The sequence below is a fragment of the Cyclopterus lumpus genome, chromosome 16 (genome assembly GCF_009769545.1).
Source record: "Cyclopterus lumpus isolate fCycLum1 chromosome 16, fCycLum1.pri, whole genome shotgun sequence".
Lineage (NCBI taxonomy): Eukaryota > Metazoa > Chordata > Actinopteri > Perciformes > Cyclopteridae > Cyclopterus > Cyclopterus lumpus.
This window is the reverse complement of record NC_046981.1, coordinates 6,420,122-6,439,874: the sequence shown is the minus strand read 5'-3', so window position 1 is coordinate 6,439,874 and position 19,753 is coordinate 6,420,122. Positions and strand designations below refer to the sequence as shown.

The 19,753-nt window shown below is 40.9% G+C and overlaps 1 protein-coding gene across 2 annotated transcripts in view; it reads left to right on the top strand.

Moving 5' to 3' along the window:
* The window catches only part of cdkal1 (CDK5 regulatory subunit associated protein 1-like 1), a 200,884-nt gene that overhangs the window by 121,127 nt on the left and 60,004 nt on the right, over positions 1 to 19,753 (top strand). For both annotated transcript variants that reach the window (XM_034553378.1, XM_034553379.1), the window contains one exon: positions 18,222 to 18,402. In XM_034553378.1, the coding sequence (XP_034409269.1) occupies positions 18,222 to 18,402 (181 nt within the window). The remainder of the gene's footprint in view (positions 1 to 18,221; positions 18,403 to 19,753) is intronic.

Here is a 19,753-nt window from a genome sequence, read left to right as displayed (position 1 = left end):
TGTGTGTGTGTGTGTGTGTGTGTGTGTGTGTGTGTGTGTGTGTGTGTGTGTGTGTGTGTGTGTGTGTGTGTGTGTGTGTGTGTGTGTGTGTGTGTGTGTGTGTGTGTGTGTGTGTGTGTGTGTGTGTGTGTGTGTGTGTGTGTGTGTGTGTGCGTGCGTGCGCGCGGTATTTGTGCATCCGTCACTCTGGCAGTCGATATGTCTCTTTAGATCACTCCGACACACTTTTCTCTGTTTCTCGTATCACCTCTCCCTCCACACACTTCTTCCCCACCTCCTTGTGATTTCCCCCCAAGGCACTGTGTAGAAATCCACCATCTCAAACACAAGCTGTTAGCTTGAGATCCGGCTCTGCTCTGACTTGCTTTTTTCCCTTTCATTTGTTGGTCTAGATTTCCGGTTCACACCTCATTTGGTTGTTGCCATAAAAGTACCACTTATGTAACTGTAAAACATCAGAATAGGTACCCTTTACACTTAACTGTTGTATTTTTATCCATACTGGTTGTGATCTCATATCGGTTGAATTGGATTAGCAGCAGTGTTTCTCAAAATATGATAATCTCTTATCCAGCAGCCTCTCGTTGTTTTCTACAAAAAAACTTGTTCAGATTGTTAAAAAAATGGAATAGAATCCTATTTTCCTCATTAGATTATTATATATGCAAGGTTTTCTGTTTCTAACTGACTTTTTTTTCTCCGTACACTTTTTTTTTCTCCCTCTCCATCTGTCACTTTTTTACTACTCTGTTTTAAACGCCTTTGTCTAAGAGTCTTTGGTGTGTCGCCGTGTGCTTCGGTGGGTGACCGGTCCATGACTTGACATTGGAATCGTGCCTGTCCTTCTTCCTCTCAGAACTCAAGTGTATCTTTTAGTTCTGAAAGCTCTGGATTGGGCGCAGTGTGCGGTCATTTCTTCCACTGGAGTTGAAGGCTTCCCCGTTCCTTTAAATCTTCCCTTTTAAGCTCCTTCTGAAGGGGTCTTGAGTTGAGGAGTGATACCGCTGTGTTTGCTTTAACGCTGACTCAGATGCTTATCATTGTGTGCGTGTGTGTGTGGTGCATTTCTTTATTGGCTTTTTGCTGTTTAGCCTGGAGAAAAGGTCCCTTTTCCTGTCTCCACTTGTTTTTTTTCTGTTCAATAGAAATTTAAACACAGTGACAATCTTAAAACACTCTATGGGAGACACAGAAAGGCCAAACGCACGCACGCACGCACACAAGCTCGCCACATGCAGGGTATCACGTCATAAGATCTTGTTTACATAAACTGTCTGGCTACCCTTTTGTGTGTGTGTGGGGGGGCGGTTACTCAATTTCTGGCTTCTGTTACTTAAACACGCGCATTTAAACACACACGGGTGATGTCAGTTGTGTGAAATCAATACCAGCACATATTCAGTGGTCTGACCCATTTGGCTGCAGCCGTAATAGCTGGGGTGCAGTCCAGGGTCTGGGAGAGGGGCCAGGCTTCGGACAAGCCAAAAAACAAACCCACTGTGTGTGTGTGTGTGTGTGTGTGTGTGTGTGTGTGTGTGTGTGTGTGTGTGTGTGTGTGTGTGTGTGTGTGTGTGTGTGTGTGTGTGTGTGTGTGTGTGTGTGTGTGTGTGTGTGTGTGTGTGTGTGTGTGTGTGTGTGTGTGTGTGTGTGTGTGTGTGTGTGTGTGTGTGTGTGTGTGTGTGTGTGTCAGAGCGAGTATGTGAGAAATACATACAAAGTAACAAACTGTCTTTTTTTGTTGAGGGAAGCCTTTTTAAAGCCCTTAATCCTGAGATATGGCTATTTCAGAAAGGTTTACATGGTTGATAGACAGATAAAGACAAAGAGGTAATGAGAGACCCCAAAATCAGCTGGGGGGTTTGCGTGACAAACGCTTCTGTCTAGGAAAAGCACCCAAGTTGAAGCTTAAAGTTGAATATTCCACAAAAATAAAATGTCATAGCCAGAAAAAACTGAGAAGCCGGTATTGACTCGACTGAAACCAAAAGTCAGACGACAAGATATGTCGTAAATATTTTAATCGTTTAATATGTATAGCACGTGGGGCCCCCCCCCCCCCCCCACTATTGACAACACTTGGAACATTTTTAGATATATACATTCCATTGTTTCCCATTTTTTGTCAAAGAAATTCACCTTGTGCTTTTTCACAATTCATGGCATTTTATACTGCTGAAAAGACATTTGAGTTCTGCCTACTTCTAGCCATGACTCTGTTTCCATAGAGGTGCAGGACTTGCATATATATATACATATCTAGTTATATTGCAGTTAAAAACGAGGCCACAGTGAGTAAAATGTGACGTTCAGAGGGTTTACCATCTATTTAAAGTATTTATTTGTGTGTGTGTTTTGTCTAGTCGATTTTACATTCAAGTCTGTAACAAGTTGATGTTTGAAGATGAATTAGCATTGTTTGCCACCTCGTCTGCACGTTCGAGGCCCAACCTCTTCAGTGGACTTGACAAGCTGCATGGTTATGGTTATGGTGGTATAAACATAATTGGTAAAAACAACCTTTGCCAACGTTCCGCAGTTTAATTGCAATATAAATTGATAGACTGACACACTGGTTATTATTATCATTATGTCCAACGATGTGTCTCCTTCTTTCCTACCATGGTCAATCTTTTCCCTCCCATTCAGCCGCGGGTTACATTGGCCTGTTTCTAACTCTTGATGTTTTCTTTCAAAGCTTTAACTCGGAATAGAAGACCCCACACCATGCTCTCTGTGTGCGTATGTCATAAAGTGTTTTTACTGGTTCACTCTACTTTTCACACTGATGCACTCATGCAAACCAGAACAACTCAAGCTGAATGAAGTGTGTGTGAGAGTGTGAGAGAGTCAGACTCACAGGTAGCTGTTAATGTAGATTCTCACCGTTAGTCCTTTGTTGAGCCGTGTAAAGTTCACCTCTAAGAATGCAACAGACAGGAACCTTGTGCAGGTATGTGTGAGGTCAGATCTTATCTGACTGACACACACACGGGAGAAGACAAATGTATTTCTCTTCACAAACACTTTAATGCCACCAACACTGCAGAGGTCATGAAGGTTCAAACGCCTCTGGCCTCTCCTTATCAGAGAAAACCAGTATACACACATACAAACAGACACACATCAGACCTCTCTTCTCGAGAATCTTGAACTCCGTTATAAACTCAAAGCAACATTTATTGAGTCATTTTATAAAGGTGGCATTTCCTCTATTTTAGTTTTTTTCCGCAGGCATCTGTGTGTTTTTTTTGGGTGTAATTTGTTTCTTTTCATGAAGAATCATGAAGCAGTAAATATGTGACAAAAGTCCAAGCCACAGTTGTTCCATCCCAACAACTGGAAAGGATTACAGCGTGAAAGATCGCCCTCTGCGAATAATATATATAGAACAACGTTTCCAGCAGTGCAAAAGTAAACAAATCTAAGTCAAAGTAATTAAGTATTTATAGTATTTGCAGTTTCCCAGGAGACAATCGAACACTTCGCTCTGGGAAGGAGAGAACAAGAAGTCCATTATTCCCACTGATGACCTGACGACAGATTGTTCGAACACTTTGATTTGTTCCACGCTCCAACATGCAGAGAGTTTAAAGGCCTGTCGAGGGTTCAATGCCCACATCACCTGTCACTTATCAAAGCCATTGGCAAACCAAGGCTCCACTGACCCTTATTAAAGTATGTGACGATGAACTGGTGGAAGAAAATCAATTCTGCGTTGCTTATGATTGTGGTCGTTATGAAAGACAGACTGGTTTGTTCATACCGTGAATGTGCAATGAAACAGAACAATGAAAACACTACTGCAACAACTCAAAATGTATCATTAATGTTCAGTCCATGTTTTCCATTCTCTTATGCCGGGTTTCATGGCATTATTCTTACATCGTGTATAGTTTAATTGTTCACACTGCAAGTTCTTAGTCTTAAGTCAGCCATATCCTTGGATGAAAATTGCATTAAATATACCCTTTGAATGACATAACTAATTTTTCCAAGTTGTTATAACAAAATTGTTTCCCGCCATGCATAATTCGAACAATCATTATAATGATTATTTCATTAAAATGGTTAATTTGTCCTCGCCTGCCAACACGGACCATATTTTTTACACCCCTTTCTCTCTGCTTCTATCAATTAAAATCACATAATGAAGCACAGTCTTTATGCAATGATGTATGGAGAAAATCCTGTTATGGTGGAATAAGGCTGTTACAGAGTGAGCGAACGTGGCCAGTGGATTTTCCTCGGTTGTTTCGTAGTTTGCCGTAATATCCGGGCCGATGTTCCCCCAACTACTCTCGAGGATTAAGTGTCAATTCACTGGGGCCGGAGATGAAACGCCTGGAAAAAGACTAGTGATGCATCTGCGGGTTGGGGATCGGTGTTGCATATATGCAGAGGAGCAGAATCTGGCAATAATAACGTTGAACTTTCGGGTTAGTTGGGTCGAGCAGAAGGGAGGGCGTGTAAGCCATCGTGTTGCCAGAAAGGGATGGATGACAGCGGCAGGCTGGGCGTGGAGCAGAAGGTCTGAAGGCCGCCTCAGGAAGCTGGGATTGTTTCCCTGGAGGTTATTTGTGATTGACCTCCGGGACAGTTCTGGTCCCAAAGGAATGAGGATTTGGGAAGGTCATCAGGTGATTCATCTGCGTGATCTCAGCAGCTGACCGCTACGATGACCCTTGACCTCCAACATAACCTATGGGAATCCAGCACTCCCCCACTCAACCTCCATTCGAGCATTTGGTCCTTGCTATGCTGTGTTTTTAATTTTTTTTTTAGTTGTGTTGTCCTTGCATTCTGCTTAAAACAAATCACTCCAACCTTTCACATAACTCAGATCTTTCTGAGTCATTTAATCATCTAACGTAACTTGACAGGTTTTGTTTCATATTGTTTTGACAGTTACAAAAATACTTTTTATCCTGAAACCATCAGCTGCAAACTGCAACAGCGAGCCGTGTCATTTTCAGCACATTGTAAATCTGTTTTACGAGCTTAGAAGGCTTCTCTGAGAAGTGAAGAGAACATGTTGTCACTTCACATATTTTTTTTAGAATTTGTAGCTGGTCAAACAGTTTGGTGATTAAAGCTAATATTCATACTTTATATTTACAAAATGGTGGGTTCCAATCTGGCTCTTGATCCTTTATTGTTTTTGATGAGTGTCTGACAACAGTATGGAAAGCACCTTAGAGAGAATATTCATATATGACATTGCAAATATTTCTTCCTGGACTCTGAACAACAAACGTTGCCCGGCGTGCGCTCTCGTTTCCACCTTTTGTCTTCCAGCTAAACCTGTCGTCTCGCAAGATTTAAGAACAAGACTTCTCCTTGAGATGCCAGACACTTAAAATAACAACCAGAGCGTGTCAGTGGCAAAAACAAGCACTCGTAGTGAATGTGAAGGACTGTGGCAGCTTGCCCTTACAGGGTTACATAGCACTCAGTCAGCAGTTAGCCATAGCACTCTCACGTAATACTGGACCAATTTCAGATTGTGTTGTGTGAGTCAGACATGAGAAAAATACCAAAGTTACCCATAAATGAATAACTAGTTGAATGTGTCTGTGCCTGATCACACAGTCCTGTGGTTTGAGGTGATGGACAGCCACGTGTCTCTTCTTAGAGGTGGCCGAATTTAAATTGATTTACACTCTGAAAGCAATAAAACAAAAGACAATACACAATATTGTATTTTTTTTAATTTTTATTAGCCTTTATTTAACCAGGTCGGTCCCGTTGAGATACAATTACCTCTTTTTCAAGGGAAGCCTGGCCAAGACAGCAGCATAGAAAAATTGCAACAGTCACAAGACACAACAGAAATCACATAACACAGATAAAATACATTAAAAAAAAAATAAAGAAAAAAAGATTCGGAGCAAAAACAGTCAGTCGCCTATTTTTAGACACTAAAGACTCTTATATAAGTGATTAAATGATTTATAATAATTCCATTACCTGACGGTTAACCATTTATTTAGGAACGTTTTTTTTTGTTTTTTTCAGCATTTCGGTGTCTTTTCGGAAAGCAGTGTTAATGTAATTGTTATTTCACTAGAAGTTCTTTGGATGGAGCTTTTAAACATAATGAACTAATTCATACTCATGACAAAGTCAGTTGAAGGACCTTTGTTTTCCCTACATCTGATTCACAAAACCTCGGCCCATTGAATGCTAAGGCTCCCTCGTATCAAGAGCACCTTAACGGTTGGCGGTGTGTTGCAATGTGTTGGCAGAGTGGCGCTGTGACTGTTGATATAATGTGTTGATGATCAACTTTCTGTCTACGCGCGCGTTTCCCTCTCACTTGAGTGTAGCAACGGTTTCTCCAAACAGCTCCGAGGTGTGTGTGTGTGTGTGTGTGTGTTAGTCACGGGGAGGGACGGGGTCATATCAAACCTCCCTGGGTTTACGGCAGGACACATGCATCAGTAGCGTGACTCCACCGTGTGTGTGTGTGTGTGTGTGTGTGTGTGTGTGTGTGTGTGTGTGTGTGTGTGTGTGTGTGTGTGTGTGTGTGTGTGTGTGTGTGTGTGTGTGTGTGTGTGTGTGTGTGTGTGTGTGTGTGTGTGTGTGTGTGTGTGTGTGTGTGTGTGTGTGTGTGTGTGTGTGTGTGTGTGTGTGTGTGTGCAGATCGGAGTCGGTCTCGCTTTGCTGTTGCTTGTTTGTCGTTGAAGACTTACCGCCGTGAGTGTACACACATGCACTTAAAGGTTTAAGGTTTCAGCCAGGGCTAATGTTTCACTGGAATCGTTGGTGGGAGGGGCGGCAGCTCCCTTGAGGCATTGGGGGGGGAAAAACAAAAAGCAATACAAAAAATACAAAAAACAACACAAAAAAGACAGGTGACGGAAAGAAGAGCGGCGGGAAGAGAGAGCGCGGGCGAGACAGGTTTGCCGCGTAAACCTGTCACAGTGATGGCACTCGCCAACCTATCACCCCTCCTTTCTCCTCTCCTTTCCCTCCAGCTGATCATTCAGAAAGTAAAATAAAGGAGTCAGTGAACGGTTTCTCTGTCTTTAAATTCAAACCCTTTGTTCAGCCACGCATCTCGAATGAGAACAGCCTGGTTTAGTCGTCATGTGCAAACTCACCAGTCCGCTGCTCCATTGGACTTCCAACTCCACATTTACCTCCAGTTACCCACCTCCACTTCTAATCAGCCAGTCTGTAGCAATACACTAAGATCTGCCACTACACCTGCTTTTAGATAACATGCCACCAAAAGTGGTGTGACGTGACGGCGTGCGATCCCAGATGCTTTGATGGTTGTCCATTTTACAAAGACTCCAACTCTGTCCCATCATCCCCTTTCCGGACCTTTTATACAGAACAGCGATGTGGAATTCCGGTGCAAGAGTCCCGCCTTGAACAGGCTGTGTGGAAAGGGGCTTTAGAAGGATTTTAATAAATGGACAACATTTTTCGCCTTCCATGAGCTTTGGAATTAAGGAATCTCCCCAAAGGCCAGCAGATACTGGCTCCAAGAAAAAAATAACAATTAAATTAAAAGGACAAACATATCTGCGGAATTACAAAATAAACAAGTGTTTGTTAGTTGGAAAATGAAAAGTTTAAATAGAGATACGGACATGCATGGTGGATTGACTGGTGCCTCAGCGCAGGTATTCTTACGACATGTCTGACCATGTTCATAGAGAGACTCAATATAATTTGAATACTGTGGAAAACAGCACAATTTCAGACAATGTCTCTTGGAAGACATTCATAGTTGTGTGCACGTTTGTACATGGGAAAAGAAAGCTGGTGAGAAAAGGTCAAAGCCTAGCTCCTTCCTTCCCACCACGCAGCGGACCAATCACGGTGAGAAACGGCAAGTAGGTGACACCCCTTAGATGCTACGTCCATGTTTTTGTGCACGTGAGAAAAGTTGCACTGATACAGACGTTTGTTGTAGCGTAACAATGTCAAAATGTTTACGTGTGTATCACGCATACATCTCACTGGTCAACTGGCCAGACGCGGCCGTGCGTGCCTTCTGGGTGGTTCTGCTCACCTAACCGGTATTGTTTTGGGCAATCAGGAAACTGGTTGAGTGGCATGCTCATTGCACAATTAAAGTATATCTGGCCAATTAGTCTCCAAACACTCTTATCAACAGTATTCCTACATTAACCACGTGTTTCTGTAGTCCTCTCACACACGTACAATAAAAGCAACGCAGAGTTTTCCACCAGTTGTGATCCACCTGTTTAAGGGATATAAACATATAGGACAAAGATTTCCCTCCAGATAGTTATGGGCAGTGTCTCCTTGTTTATGCGGTTGCTTTACGCTGCCTGTTGATGTTTGTTTGTGTATAGAAGTGAATGAATCCAGGAAGGAGAGAGAGGCTCCCTGCCGCCCGCCTACATAGCTGGCGGTATGTGTCAGTAAGTCTAGCGATGTCAGTTGGCTGCGTTTAAACAAAAGGAAACCACGAGTCATTAACTTCACAACAAGTCGACACTGAGGTGTTTGTGCACTTTAGGACGAGAAACGGCTCGTGGATAATGAGTCTTGGCAGTTCCTAACCTATCGCTGTTTTATTGACACTTCCTCTGGATTACCACATTTCCTTTCCACAAGCCACACGCACACACAGGATATGTACAGCTTCGCTATAATTACAGGAGCTTCATTATAATTACCGGCGTAGTGTTAATTCATTATTAAGTCTCCCCAGACCACATCAACTATCCTTCCTGTCTTGAGAGCGATCCGAGCAGTCGTGGTCCTGCGTCTTGAGTTTGTGTGTGTTCCGACAGGAGAGATGTTCTGATACCATGTCTTCCTTCCCGATACCAATACAGATACCTGGCTCGGCATACTCTCCAATACCGAGCGCTGATCTGATACTAGAGCTTAAAAGAATGTCTGACATGCATCTTCAAAACAAGTCGGAGCAGCAGTTAAACTCTGTGCCTCCCGGTGGCCACAAAGGGCAGGTGGCAATATAATCCACGCCATAAACACACCCGGCCGGAATAAATTTAAAAAAAAAACTTTATCCCCATAATACTTTTTTTGTGAAACAATTCTGCTAACATTGTTGCACAGACGTTATAATTCACTCCGGTTGTTCATTAGCAGCTTATCTTTTTCATGACAAATGTGAAGGTGGTCAGACATCAAGTGGTGAGTCAATATTGTCTCTTACTAACTGACTATAGTTTATCATTGTCATTTTCATCAATGAAATGCTTTAATGTTGGTTTGACTCATGAGCTTCAAGGTTATCTGTGCTCCTGAAGGACTCGGGTCATGTTTGAGTTACCACAGTTTCCTCACTTGTGACACATTTTCTTTATTTGTTTAATTTTTTCCATTCAACACATCATATTTGTCGACTAGTATGGGAAAGCATATCGACCTGTTTCCCACATACAAACGCCGCCGAGTACAAACTGAATCTGTATGAGATCAAATTACCTTGAAACTCGGACTGTTTGATCTGATATTGTTCAGTTGTTCAGATTATTCTATCTCTGATTTCAAAACCTCTGTGAAACTTGTTCAACACAGGTTTTGTTTACTTTTACATGTCATAAATAAAAACAAAATATATGTGTGTATATATACATATGTGTATGTATATATATACTGTGTATATATATATACACACATACACATTCATATATGTATATGCACATGTGTCTATGTGTGTGTATAAACTGTATGTGTGTATTGGGAAGGGAAAACAAGTTATCGGAACACCTGTATCTTAAAGCAGCTAGAGATTACTTATATGCTTAATTAGAAGGCCTATACTGTGTTTATGTATTGACAGACAGACAGACAGACATTTGTGCATTATTAGAAATGTAGCGGGGCGGTACAATGTGAACAACCTCTCACAAGCATACAACAAGGCAGCAAAGTGTTAACTTTCTGTGTGCTTGCACCCTCCCAGCGGACACACCAACGAGGTGAGCTGAAACTCAGATACATGTAGGAACACAGTCAGGTTTCACCGGCTGGCTCACCTTTCCGTCCCTCTATCTCCGTCATATCATATTTCTCTTGCTCAGTGTTTGAGTCACTCTGCCTTTTTTAAAGTGCAATTTCAACCACGCAGTTTCACTCACAGTTGATGGGACTATAATCTGTTTGTGTTGCGTGTTTCTAAATGATGGTACACTGTTCTCTACAGGGAGGGAAATGTGCCGCCAAAATAGTAAGCTTGAAGGTTGAGTAATGTTTAGCAGTGTTGGTGATTAAACCCTGAGGAATGCCCTCTTACCCCATGCAATTGCAGTGCATCTACTTTTAGTGTCCCGTGGGTTTTATATGAAGTTATATTTATCGTCAGTTCTGTAACCCTCGGCATTTAGACTCTGCTATTACAAACATTTACCACGCTACCTTAATACACTATTTATACTTTACTATCATATTCTCGTGTACAAAATAAGTATACATTGTGTTTGTTTTTGTTATGAAATTATTTGTTATACTCTACTATCTGTGACAGAGCCTCAAAGCAAGGTTGCTTCTTGTGTGCGTTCACATAGTCTTTCAAGGAATAATGACATTTACAAGGTGGGATAAAGAATGCAGAGTAAACAATGGATAGAATGATAATGGTTGCCCTTTTCAGTTTTCTTTAAACTTATTATTTTATGGTTTGCATTCAGTCACTCGGCTTGTTTACTGAAATACGACTGAAATTAATGAGAAATGTAAAAAAGTGCCCGTAGATTTGTTAACCTTATTTAGTTTATGGTGAAGTGAATGAAAAAAAATGGCAAGTTGGTCTTCTCAATGTCTGAGTGATTGTCCTGTCGGATTTATCAAAGTTGACCCGATGGAGCTTATTTTACGTGAGAAATCACACATCAAAGGGGTACTAATTGATTGTCCCTGACTGGTTCTTCTTCACTTTCAAGAAAAGCCCATATGATGCTGTTCTTGGGCTTAATGATTCATACAATAATTAGTTAGTTAAAAATAATTAGTCAGTTAATTACCTGTCTTTCCCGGAAACTACCGACTTCACCATAAATCGTAAGTCCTGATAGCGTAGTGTTCACCCTGGTTTTCTATTGCTACTGCGCTCAAAGGTTTCACGTCTTTTTTTTAGGCATAACTGTATGTGAAATTGATAAAGGCGGTCTGCATTACGAAGATTGCTCATATCTGATTTGCTAGCCAGCATGTAGCCTCCCTATCAACTGGAGAAGCAGCTTCCTCTTCTGTTGAGAGAAAGCTGATCAGAACACAGTGGTCAACAAACACTCGACTATGAAACATTTCCAATATTGCTCCTTCCTGTCTTTCAAAAAGACATCCACCTATCTCTCTCTCTCTCTCTCTCTCTCTCTCTCTCTCTCTCTCTCTCTCTCTGTACAAACGAGATTTACAGTACTTTGTTTTCGCCATTTATGTAATTGGCAACATGTCTAGCCTGCTGCAGGTGAGCTTAGCATTCATGTGATTCAAGTAAGGCTTTTATGTGCATCATTTATCTGGTCCTTGGATGTTATCCATAGATGAGCAGGTCACACAGCGGGATGGAAAGATGAATCGCATACTGCGGGGATGTCAATGAAGGTTGGCTTAAATTGAAATAAAGTGCAAAGGTGCAGTCCATTTAACGCCTGGCTAGGCAGTCAAGAGTGTCATGCCTTTGCACTGCAGCCCTTCTTAGGCAAAGATATAGTGTGTGTGTGTGTGTGTGTGTGTGACTGAGTGAATGGATTTGTGGTGTCTGTGCACCCTTATTACTCCTCCCTCAGACTAATGAAATGTGTATGTGTGTGTTCTAATTACTCTTCTCCGAGGCTAATGAAGTATGCTTGTGTCTGCATGTGTAAGTGTGTGTGTTAAATTGAACTGCAGTTCTGCTCGGCTGTGTTCAGGCTGTTTCATTAAATGATAAAGTTTACTGATGACTCCGGTGGGATCATTATTTACTCGGCTGTCCGTTCGTCCCACTGTGGCTACCTCGATCTTTACAAATGACCCGCCACGGAGGAAGATTGAGGTTATTTTGCACGGCAGGTTTCCGAGATAAATGACTTGGTATTCACTTAATGGACAAACAGTATAGCCAACATGTTTACACACCTTTCTTTGGACTTTTATCCAATATCCGTTGTTTAACTATAGGAAAGATAAAGAGATAAACTTTGCCTAAATAAGCACGTAAAAAAGAAAAACATGACAAACATTTTTAATGGCTTTTTACATTTTTTTTCTACTAATATTCAAAACTTCCATCTATCTATCATCATTAGAGATAAATATGAACTAATGAGAAGTATGATTGATGGAGAAAGATTGCAAAGTATGCAATGCTGTTGTCACGGTCCGTGAAGCTAACACAGCACTGTTGTGCGTGTTAGGATTTCACCTGAGTACAAGTTAAATAAACACACGGTTCACTCTCCACTCTCTAAACCCACAAGATGAACTGTGAGAAAGCACGGGGTTGAAGGAGAGACGGCGCTTTAGAAAAGTCTCTCTGACAGTTTGACAGCTCTTCTGCCTTTTAACCAATCACGTGTCACCGCTCTACTCTCAAACACACGACACTCAGCTTTGGCTCCTTTTTGCATCACATTCAGTCGTTGAATCACTTTTGAGAAAAAATGCCAGAATGCAACAGTCATTTAGGTATTTTCAAAGTCATTTTACAGTCACACTGTGAGAACCATTGCTTGGCTGTTCACTTTTAATCTGTCTGAAACCCTCCTGGTATCTGGCCAGTCACCTGGCACCTCCTCAAGCCGTTTTGACAGTCCCTTATTTGATGGTGGAAGTGATTGAGGAAAGTGAGTGATAACCAAGCAGACCTCTTTCTCTTTCTATCTCTCTCCCTGTAAATTGAGCCGCGACATGACAGTGCCATTACCTACAGCTGCCACGGCTAAATCAAACACTTAAGTGTCTGAGTGATTACTCACACTCCTCACAAGTGCCCCCCTCTCCCCTCTCTCCTCTCCCTTTCTTAGGTTCCTTCTGACTCCTTCAGGAGGGAATCATTTCTGTTACAGATATGTTACGTGTGCATCGGGTGATTTATAGCAATCTCACTTTAAAGATAAAATGAGGGGGAAAAAGATGAAGACAAAAACATGTCTGACGGTCACACCTTGGAACAAACAAAAGAGGAAAAATCAAATCAAGATGAGAAACAAAGAAGGAACTGACCTTGATAACACTTGTTTTTCCATTAAATGTATTTTCTGCACCAGTAATGATGAACATTATGAATATGTGCCGTTTCTACGAGCGTGTTCTTGAAGTTTTGATCACATCTTCAAAAGAAGTTTAGTCTCTAGGGTCAAGTTAATTTTGCTAGATTTGTTTTGTAGATTATTTCTTTTAATAGCCAACGTTGGTAGACCCCTGACTCATTGTCAGCATTGGGAAGAAACCACTTTTTGCTGCATTAAAACAAATTTTTTTTTTATTCCAACAGTGTAACAAAAAAAACGTTTTACAATTTATTGATGGGGCTATATGGTAACATTGAGACTGTCGAAAGAAGCGCTGTAGAAAGACAGTAAACACCTTGTTTTAATAATAATAAAAATAATAATACATTTTATTTGCATAGCTCCTTAAAAGGCACTGAAGGCACTTTACATGGTAAAGACAGACAATGGAAGCAACAGCAAAACAATAGTGAGAAACAAAATAAAAACTGGTATCACAGGCTAAATGCAGATTTAAATAAATGGGTTAAGTGCTGTTTTGAAAGTGGCGAATGACGGAGAATGTCTGAGGTGATGGGGGAGAGAGTTCCAGGGGGGGGCGGCAGCAATAGGGAAGGCCCTTGCTTGGACAGAGTGGGGGGGGGGGGGAAGGTCGGTGTCTTTAGATCTGAGGTTGCGGGTGGGAGCGTTTCTGTGCAGTAGGTCAGAAAGGTATGAAGGGGCGCGAGGTTGTGAAAAAAACGTCTGTTGACCCTGGATGTTTCGTATCGGAGAGGACAGATGGCTCCCGTGAGGAAAAACCTCACAGCGCATCTCGGCACGAGCATTGATGATGTCTGACTTTTCCACACAATACGTTGTGGATCTTCAAACTAGTCGTCGTCAAATTTGTTTTCACTCTCGCCACAGCTGCTGCTCTATTACTTGTTCATGTGATTGTATTCACAAACTGAGTTTCCTCAAGACGGCAACCGCCCCAAGGTTTTGAATATTTTGGAACAACTCTCCACACGGTCCAGCTCTGCCTCACTCTCCTCATCACCCCCGTCTCTCCTTCCCTTCCCCGTCCGACTCCTACGCTACAGCGGCTCCACTGTACCACACATTATCACTTCAGTGAAGCGCGCACGCAGCACACTCACTGCGGCACAGATGGGTTGCACGGTAGATGAATAGGTAAATATTTACCTTCCCAGATTGTCTTTCTTCCGCTCTCATCCTACCATTCCTCCACCCAACTACTTCCTCATCTTTTTTTTTCTCTCCTTACTGACGTTTTTTCAGGGTTCTTCTGTCCCAATGGTCTTGCCTTCATCTTATCACGGGGGCCGCTCACAGGCATCTGTTGTGCAAACACGCTTGCATACACATGCACATATTTTGAATATATGATGAAGAGGATGGCTGTGTGTATATGGAAAGTCATATGCACATATGGAGGGGGGGGGGGGCCTCAGCAAACAAAGAGTTGATGATAATTGTGTTGAAGACAATGGTGTGTTTTATGAAGCTTAATTCAACCAATTGAGGCAGATGGGAGACTGACTGTGTGCTTATCTTGAGTTTTAATTAAAAGACTTTAGTCTCTTATGAACACATTCTCTCGGTCTAAATGCTAACTCAGACTGGAAGCACATTAAGGCTAATGGAGGCTTCTGTCTTAAGGGATGTGCTTCTATGGGACAGGAGGAGAAATTACAGGAACAAACACACAAACCTCTTTTCCTGCCCTGATTATCTCTTTAATTTAGGGAGTTCAGGGTCTGTATTGTCTTTTTATTCTGAGGTAGTAACGGGAAGCGCAGTGTTAGTGACTGACTGCTAGCATTTGATAAAAATGGGTCCATCCTCCTCCGGTCTCTCATCACAGAGGCATATACTTAACATATTCACCAGACATTAGTTTACATTCCATTAACACAGATCAGTCATAGTCTCAGACATTGTTAAACAGAGAACTAATTAAGTGTAGCTTCTATAAATAGACATTTATACTTCTAGAGGTAATAAAGGCAGTCTTGCTCTATCAGTGTTTTTTGTTAATCTACACACACACACACATATATATATCGCATCTTTAATTTTGCAGTCAAAACTATTTTTGTGCACTGCTGAACATTTGATAGGATCAATTATGCTTTAACGCTTTTTTATGATAATTAAAAATAGAAATAGCAATCAAAATAATTGATGGAAACTTGATAAACATACCACTGATGGGCTTGTTGTACTCCTTGTGAGTACTTTGTGACAAAAGTTCATCCCAAGTTTTTAAGTTTTGAGAATAGCCCTCCGACATCGGTTTGAACTAAAAGCACGTGAACGCCTCATCCGTCGTCTTCCTTGACTTTCTCCTTTTCTGTCTCCGTAGCTTTGCCTCCGTGCTTTTGATAGGTGAACAATAACAAGATACATTTCTCCTCTCATTTTAACAAGGAGAGTATCAGTGTGGTTCTTGTTCATTAGTATCCCACATCACACCTCCATCACCCTTAGATCTGGGAGAGACGGAGGTGTCAAAATGAACTGTGTGGGTGCGCATGTTTCTTTTCCCTCTCAGCCTCCACCCCATGAAAATCCACAAAAGCCAATTCACACCAGTCCCTCTCCCTGCTCTTTCTCCCAGTATTCTATATCCATGTGTTACTTTGCACCCCTGGCCTGAATTGTGTTTTTTTTCCCCCGGTAATGGTGTACATTTTCTGCTGCAAGAAATGAAAAGGACACACTGGCTACCTACAGTATACCCCATCACCACTACTACCACCAAAGGGCCATTGTAAATTGGATTTTCCAGCCCTGGGGAGAAGCAACAGACGATTATCTATTTAAGCTAGAAAGAAGAAAAAAAAGTGCTTGTTTGTTTACATTGCTAATTTTACTGTCATTAATGAAATAGCTTGGGGGGAGTCTATTATCAATGTGTTGTACTCTTGCGACAAGAACATTTAATAGCAATAAATAATGTGAGTTTATTGAAGCTTTCCTTTAATCCCTGTTGGAGAAGAATGTTTATGTGATTGGATCCCGTAGCCTGCACACATTTCCTCCAATGTGGCTTTTGGACTTAATCCGCACACCGACTAAATGTTACCTCCTGATGACCATAATGTGGGTATGCGTCGACTCAGGAGGGAATCCTGCTTCCAAAAAATGTACTGTATCTTTCCGTTCTCAGGCCGTTTAACTTGATTAATTATTGTAGAAAAGCCTACAGGGTGCAAATGGTCCTTTGTTTACCTCACAAAGTACAGGATTATTTGGTGTTGCATTCTCAAGGGGTTTAGAACCACTGCTGTTCAAGAAATACATTTTAAATACAAGTAGAAAATGATTCATGTATTCGTCAATGTAGCCATTCAATGCACAGATGTTTGTTTTTTGATTTATTTAGTTTTACTTTTCCAAAGAGTAATTGTCAGGCAGATCTTAGAGGTCAAGGATGCCTGTGCCTGCGAGCCGATGGTTAATATTAATGACTATAAGCCAATTGGATCTCATCAATAGGTCAGAGGTTATCTTGGGGGTGCAGATGCAAGAAGTTAATGTAATTAAAGCTGCATCATGTGTTCGATTGCAGAGAACATGTCTTTCCACTCTTCTCTTAATATCTTTGTTGAGCTGTGTGTGTGTGTTTGTGTGTGTTTCCCGTCATAATATTTGACATTAATATTTCATTGCTAAAGAATTTGAGGAGAGGAGACGAGGGGAAAAGTATTGGCAAGAATAAAGATCAAATTACATTGTGTAGAAAAAAGCAAGCCCAAAGTTCGGCTGAATGATACTGAACTCAGTCACTATGGTCTTTCTCTTCCATTCTATCCACAGATGTTTCAATGGAAATCAGTTTTCTATTACTAATGACATCATGGCTTCTTGTAGCAAACAATTTGCCATATAACACATTCAATTAATAGGCTCCAGTGCCTCTCCTATTGCACTTCATCTTGATATTGTATAGAAAGCCTGTTATCAATGTCTTGGCTCGCTTGTATTGCAAATTATTTCCAATTATTTCCACATTGGATACCATTCCCACTCTAGCAAATTAATACATCCTCAAAAGGAGTTTATTGAAAAATGGAGGGCCAGTTTCTCACATATAATTTGAAATTAGAATGTGTACTGCAAAATTCTCATATTGCTAAATTTGCAGCTACTTAAGCAATCAGATATGAGGTTTAATGCTTTAGTGAACATGCATACTCTTTGAAATTGTATTCCGACTTGTCAAAACCGCATACATTTACTGAGGGATGTAAAGTATGTACATCCATAATTTAGTTGCTTTTCCAAGCCATCGACTGCTGTCAATTCAAACAAAATACATAGAACCAATCAATACATTTATTCCCACACCCCACTGCCTACGATTAATCCAATATACCAGTGATTCAATTATCAATAGCTTATGATTGGTAGCAAAGGTCGCTAATCAGGGTATGATTGGCTAAATGAGTTAATGGGAAAAAGGCTTAAGCCTATTTTTAATGCTGTGGTGCAATTTTTTTAAAGGCAGGCATCAATAGTGGGGAAATGTTTCAGTCGCAAACTTAGTAAGTCATTTAAGATAATTGTTTAAGCCGTGATTGGAGGTTGATGAATGTTAGAATAAAATGTATTGTGTATGTTAACAACTATACCGTGAGCTGTTGGCACTAATAAATCAAACCGCTGTTGATCCAAATGTCACATAATGCAGTCATGAAACTTTACAGTTGTGTGGTTGAGATCGAAATAAGGGCGGAGTTCCAAGATAGCAGGGTAGGTAGGGATGGGTGCCATTGGCCCACGTTTTATGCCTTTGGGTCGATTCGACTCTGTGCCTGCTGAGATCCCGTCGCAAGATGGTCTCTAGTTCTGTCCAAAGGTGTCTTTTATCCAGAGAAGGATCATGCTGATCATACAATGATCATCTTGGTATTTTGTTGAAACACTAGAAGTTAAGCAGCAGTTTTCACCAGTTGTTTTCAAAATTGGTTCTACAGCCAGAACAAAAAACGTCGATGAATTGCTTGATAAAATGCTTTCTCTGTCTCACTTTTCTAGGGTCCCAGGTGTAACCATTGCAACAGATTTAATCTGCGGTTTTCCTGGTGAGACGGAGAAAGACTTCCAAGAGACGGTAGACTTGGTGAAACTCTATCGATTCCCCAGTCTCTTCATCAACCAGTTCTACCCCAGACCCGGTACACCTGCTGCTAAGATGGAGCAAGTACCAGCACATATGGTGAGTGTAGACAAGGAGACGAAAGCGGCTTTACTACAAGTCATCTGGCAAATAGGATTTGGGCTAAATTCAGCTGCCCACGTATACAAGTTATACAGATGTGATCGTTGATGATGTGGCCACAAAGGTACAATTATTTTCCCCTTAACACTCAATTGAATAAGGCCTTTAACAGACAATAACTTCAGAATCGGAAGTGCAGGACTGTGAATTGTGTTTTGTAAGTTCAGAAAAATGCTATTTGCTGCAAAGCAGAAAACATGACCCGAGACAGATGTACAGAAAAGGTACACACATGCAAACTTGACTTATGGCTCTGTTTGTTCTGGTTCCTTTGCTTCAGTAAGATGTTTCTTCTTTTATACATCAGATGCAGAGTATTGTGTCCAAGTCTGCTGTTTTTTCTCTTCTTTTTTTTTTGCAAACCTTAGAACCAATACAGTTTTATTGTCATAACCAAGAAAAAAATTAAAATATTTAAAGTTTTTAAAAAATAGACCTAGCTACAATTAAGTCCATTAAAAGGTGTTAAACGTCATTTTCTTAGATATTAAATAAGACAAAGCACACGGCTTTTACCCACTCGCATCTGAAATTGAGGCACAGAATACAAAGCATCACATTTTACAAAAGCTTCTTAAATACATTCCTTATTTTACTTGAAACGAGAGAAGAACATTTATTTATGTACTATTTATAATTCATCCAGATCAATTTGAAAACATATTATTCAATTCAGTTCTTTATTTGAGTCAGTTGTTGACAACATACAGACGTTAATTGGCTCACTAAACCACTATATTCATTGCAGTGTTACTTCTAGTTTCTGCTCAATATACTTTGTATGCGTCTTTATTTCCATGTATTGATGCACAATACATATTTTGGTCAAATTAAGTTCCGCTCCTTGTTCATTTAATTCTGCTAAATAAGCATAACGCTATACTGTTCTGGCTCATTCATCGTTGCTCACGTAGATCATTACCTTGATAGACATTTAATCATGTTGCACTATTGTGTCACGTTAAATGTGAGCATCCTATTTACAAAGACGTTGATACATATTTGCATGCAACACAATGGAGCAGTTCTCACATTCCTGAACGTGCTTCTTAACAAACGCATGCATGCTGAAATGTTTTCTTTGACCTTTTTCTTGAGTTTGACCCACAACATTATGCTATACAATATCCTTCATGTTGTGTCTGCTCTTGCATTGCCACTCGCTCTCTTTACCATGAAAGTACTGGCACATCTCTTTCAAGTGGAGCGTCTTCATCAGTCATTCTCTTTTTCTCCGATGTTTCTTCATTCTCCGAGGAGAAGTGTGTCTTGGAGGGATCAGTCCCGG